General features: G+C 65.3%; 1 protein-coding gene across 1 annotated transcript; it reads left to right on the top strand.

The window, feature by feature from the left end:
- Positions 1–1,115: 1,115 nt before the first annotated feature.
- On the top strand, positions 1,116–1,816 carry EMIHUDRAFT_374027 (hypothetical protein; the record flags this gene model as incomplete). Its single annotated transcript, XM_005773130.1, has 1 exon — positions 1,116–1,816. A coding segment is annotated over one exon (701 nt), but the record flags the coding sequence as incomplete, so codon positions are not given.
- Between the last annotated feature and the right edge of the window lie 154 nt (positions 1,817–1,970).

Genomic DNA, 1,970 nt, shown 5'->3' with positions numbered 1-1,970 from the left:
GGTACGAGGATTGGTGTGAGCGATCACGCAGGCGTGTTTCTGGCGGCCGACGTCAGTGCACGGAGTTGCCCTTCTCCGACTGCCCCGGCTAGTTCCCGAGGTCGTCGGGAGTGACCCCTGCGTCCCCCGAGACCTAGCGCGGGTGGGTTGGAGGGGGGCTCGCTGCAGGGAAGGGCTGTGTAAGAAGCCGATCCCCGTAGTCCGCCCCGCTCCTCCCCATCGGGCCGCGTGAGCGGCACGATGGGGAGGAGCGGGGCGAACTGGAAAGAAGTAAATTCTGAGGACACTTAGGAATTCTCCCGGTCCTCGCGGCGGTCCGCCAGTGGGTTGTCGCCCGGCGGCGCGCCGGCGTCGGCAGCCACGATCACGGCTGTGACGCCCTCGCCTGCCATGTCGATTCTCGGCCGGTCGATCGCGCGTCCCGGAAAAGTCGCCAAAAGCTCGCCAAAAGGGGCGGCGCGTCGCAATCACCGCGCATCTCCCTCTTAACCCACCTCTAACATCCCAACATGGAATTCCTAATAATAGAAGTTGTGTGAAATACACATTAGTTAGATACTTAGATTCGATCGACGATTCGAGTTTGAGACACGTTTCGAGACACTTGAGACCACTTTGAGACACCTTCGCGCTAGCTGCTGCTAGCTGCTCAGTTCGCTGCACGCCTCGTCGCGCTTGGCGGCGCGAGCGGCGGAGTGAGAGGCGCCTGTGCACGCGACGAGAGGCGCCGTCGTCATGCAGGAGCCGGCGCGTCGAGCAGGGCAAGCACCAGCAGCGCGGCCGTCGACATCTCGACAAGGTAGCGACAAGGAAGAGCGGCGCTTTTGGCACAGGGCTGACGGACAAAAAGATGACCGGCGGCGGGCGGAGGCGATCAAGGCGCGACGAGGGGCAGGTCACGACGACCTCGCACGGGGGCGGTGAATCGTGCAGAAAGAAAGGAACAAAACGGACAAGCCAAGGGAGGGATATGGGAGGACGGCACGCCGCCACCACACAGGGATTTTAAGGAGAGGGGTGTGGTGCGGCTGAATCGTGCGTGTGCGAGAGGCAACAGGTTAATTCTTTTGGCAGTTGGCGGTCAAAGCACCGGCATTTTCGAGCAGTAGCCACCCATGGTCCTCTCCTCCATCTCCGCCAACGCGCGCCCCAGCGCGAGCCGTTCGCGCGGGCAGCAAAAGTCGCCGTGCACGCGCTCGCAGACCCGCATCACCGCCGCCGAGGCGCCCGCGCCCGTGGACGAGCTTCCGGACGAGCTGCTCGTGCACGCGCTCTGCCACCTTGCTCGCACAGAGGCGGTGCCCGGCGGGCTCGAGCCCGGCGAGTCGCTGCTGCATCCCGGGCGGGACGCGATCGTCCTCGGGCCCTCGTCGCGCGCCATGCGCGCCTGCGCGCGCACCTCCTCCGTCTCCCGGCGCTGGCGCGCTCTGGCGCAGGCGACGCCGCCGTGGAAGCAGCTGCACGACCTGTCCCACCCCGACGGCGCGCTCGACTGGGATCAGTTCGGCGTGGTGCCTGACGACGCGGGCGGCAAGACGTGGACGGCGAGCTCCACCAGCCGCGAGGAGGGCAAGCAGGACCAGTGGCACACCGTCGAGACCGAGGGGGGCGAGCGGTTTGTCATGCTGATCCGGAAATGCAGCGAGGAGGGCATCTCTTACGACGTGGTGCGCTGGATCGGCTGCCTGCAGGGCATGCACCACCCGTGCATCGCCGCCCTTAAGCTCGTGAGCGCGGTCCACGAGGAGCCGGTGCTCCAAAGGGACCCCGCCGCGGGCGAGCCGCCGCCCGGCATCACGCACGTCAACGCCGGCTTTCGGAGTAGGCCGACGCGTCCATTGTGTAAGATCGTTAACGGTTCGCTTTAGCCTGACGTTCGCACACTGGTTCTTCGGTCTGCCTGCTTGCCTACCGCTTATGTATCCTCCCCTTGGTTTTTATCCAGGGCTCTTAAGGGTGGCTCTCCCTAC

The sequence above is a fragment of the Emiliania huxleyi genome, assembly GCF_000372725.1.
Source record: "Emiliania huxleyi CCMP1516 unplaced genomic scaffold EMIHUscaffold_3445, whole genome shotgun sequence".
NCBI lineage: Eukaryota > Haptophyta > Isochrysidales > Noelaerhabdaceae > Emiliania > Emiliania huxleyi.
The sequence above is the reverse complement of the archived record's forward strand: the minus strand, read 5'-3'. Positions and strand labels throughout refer to the sequence as shown.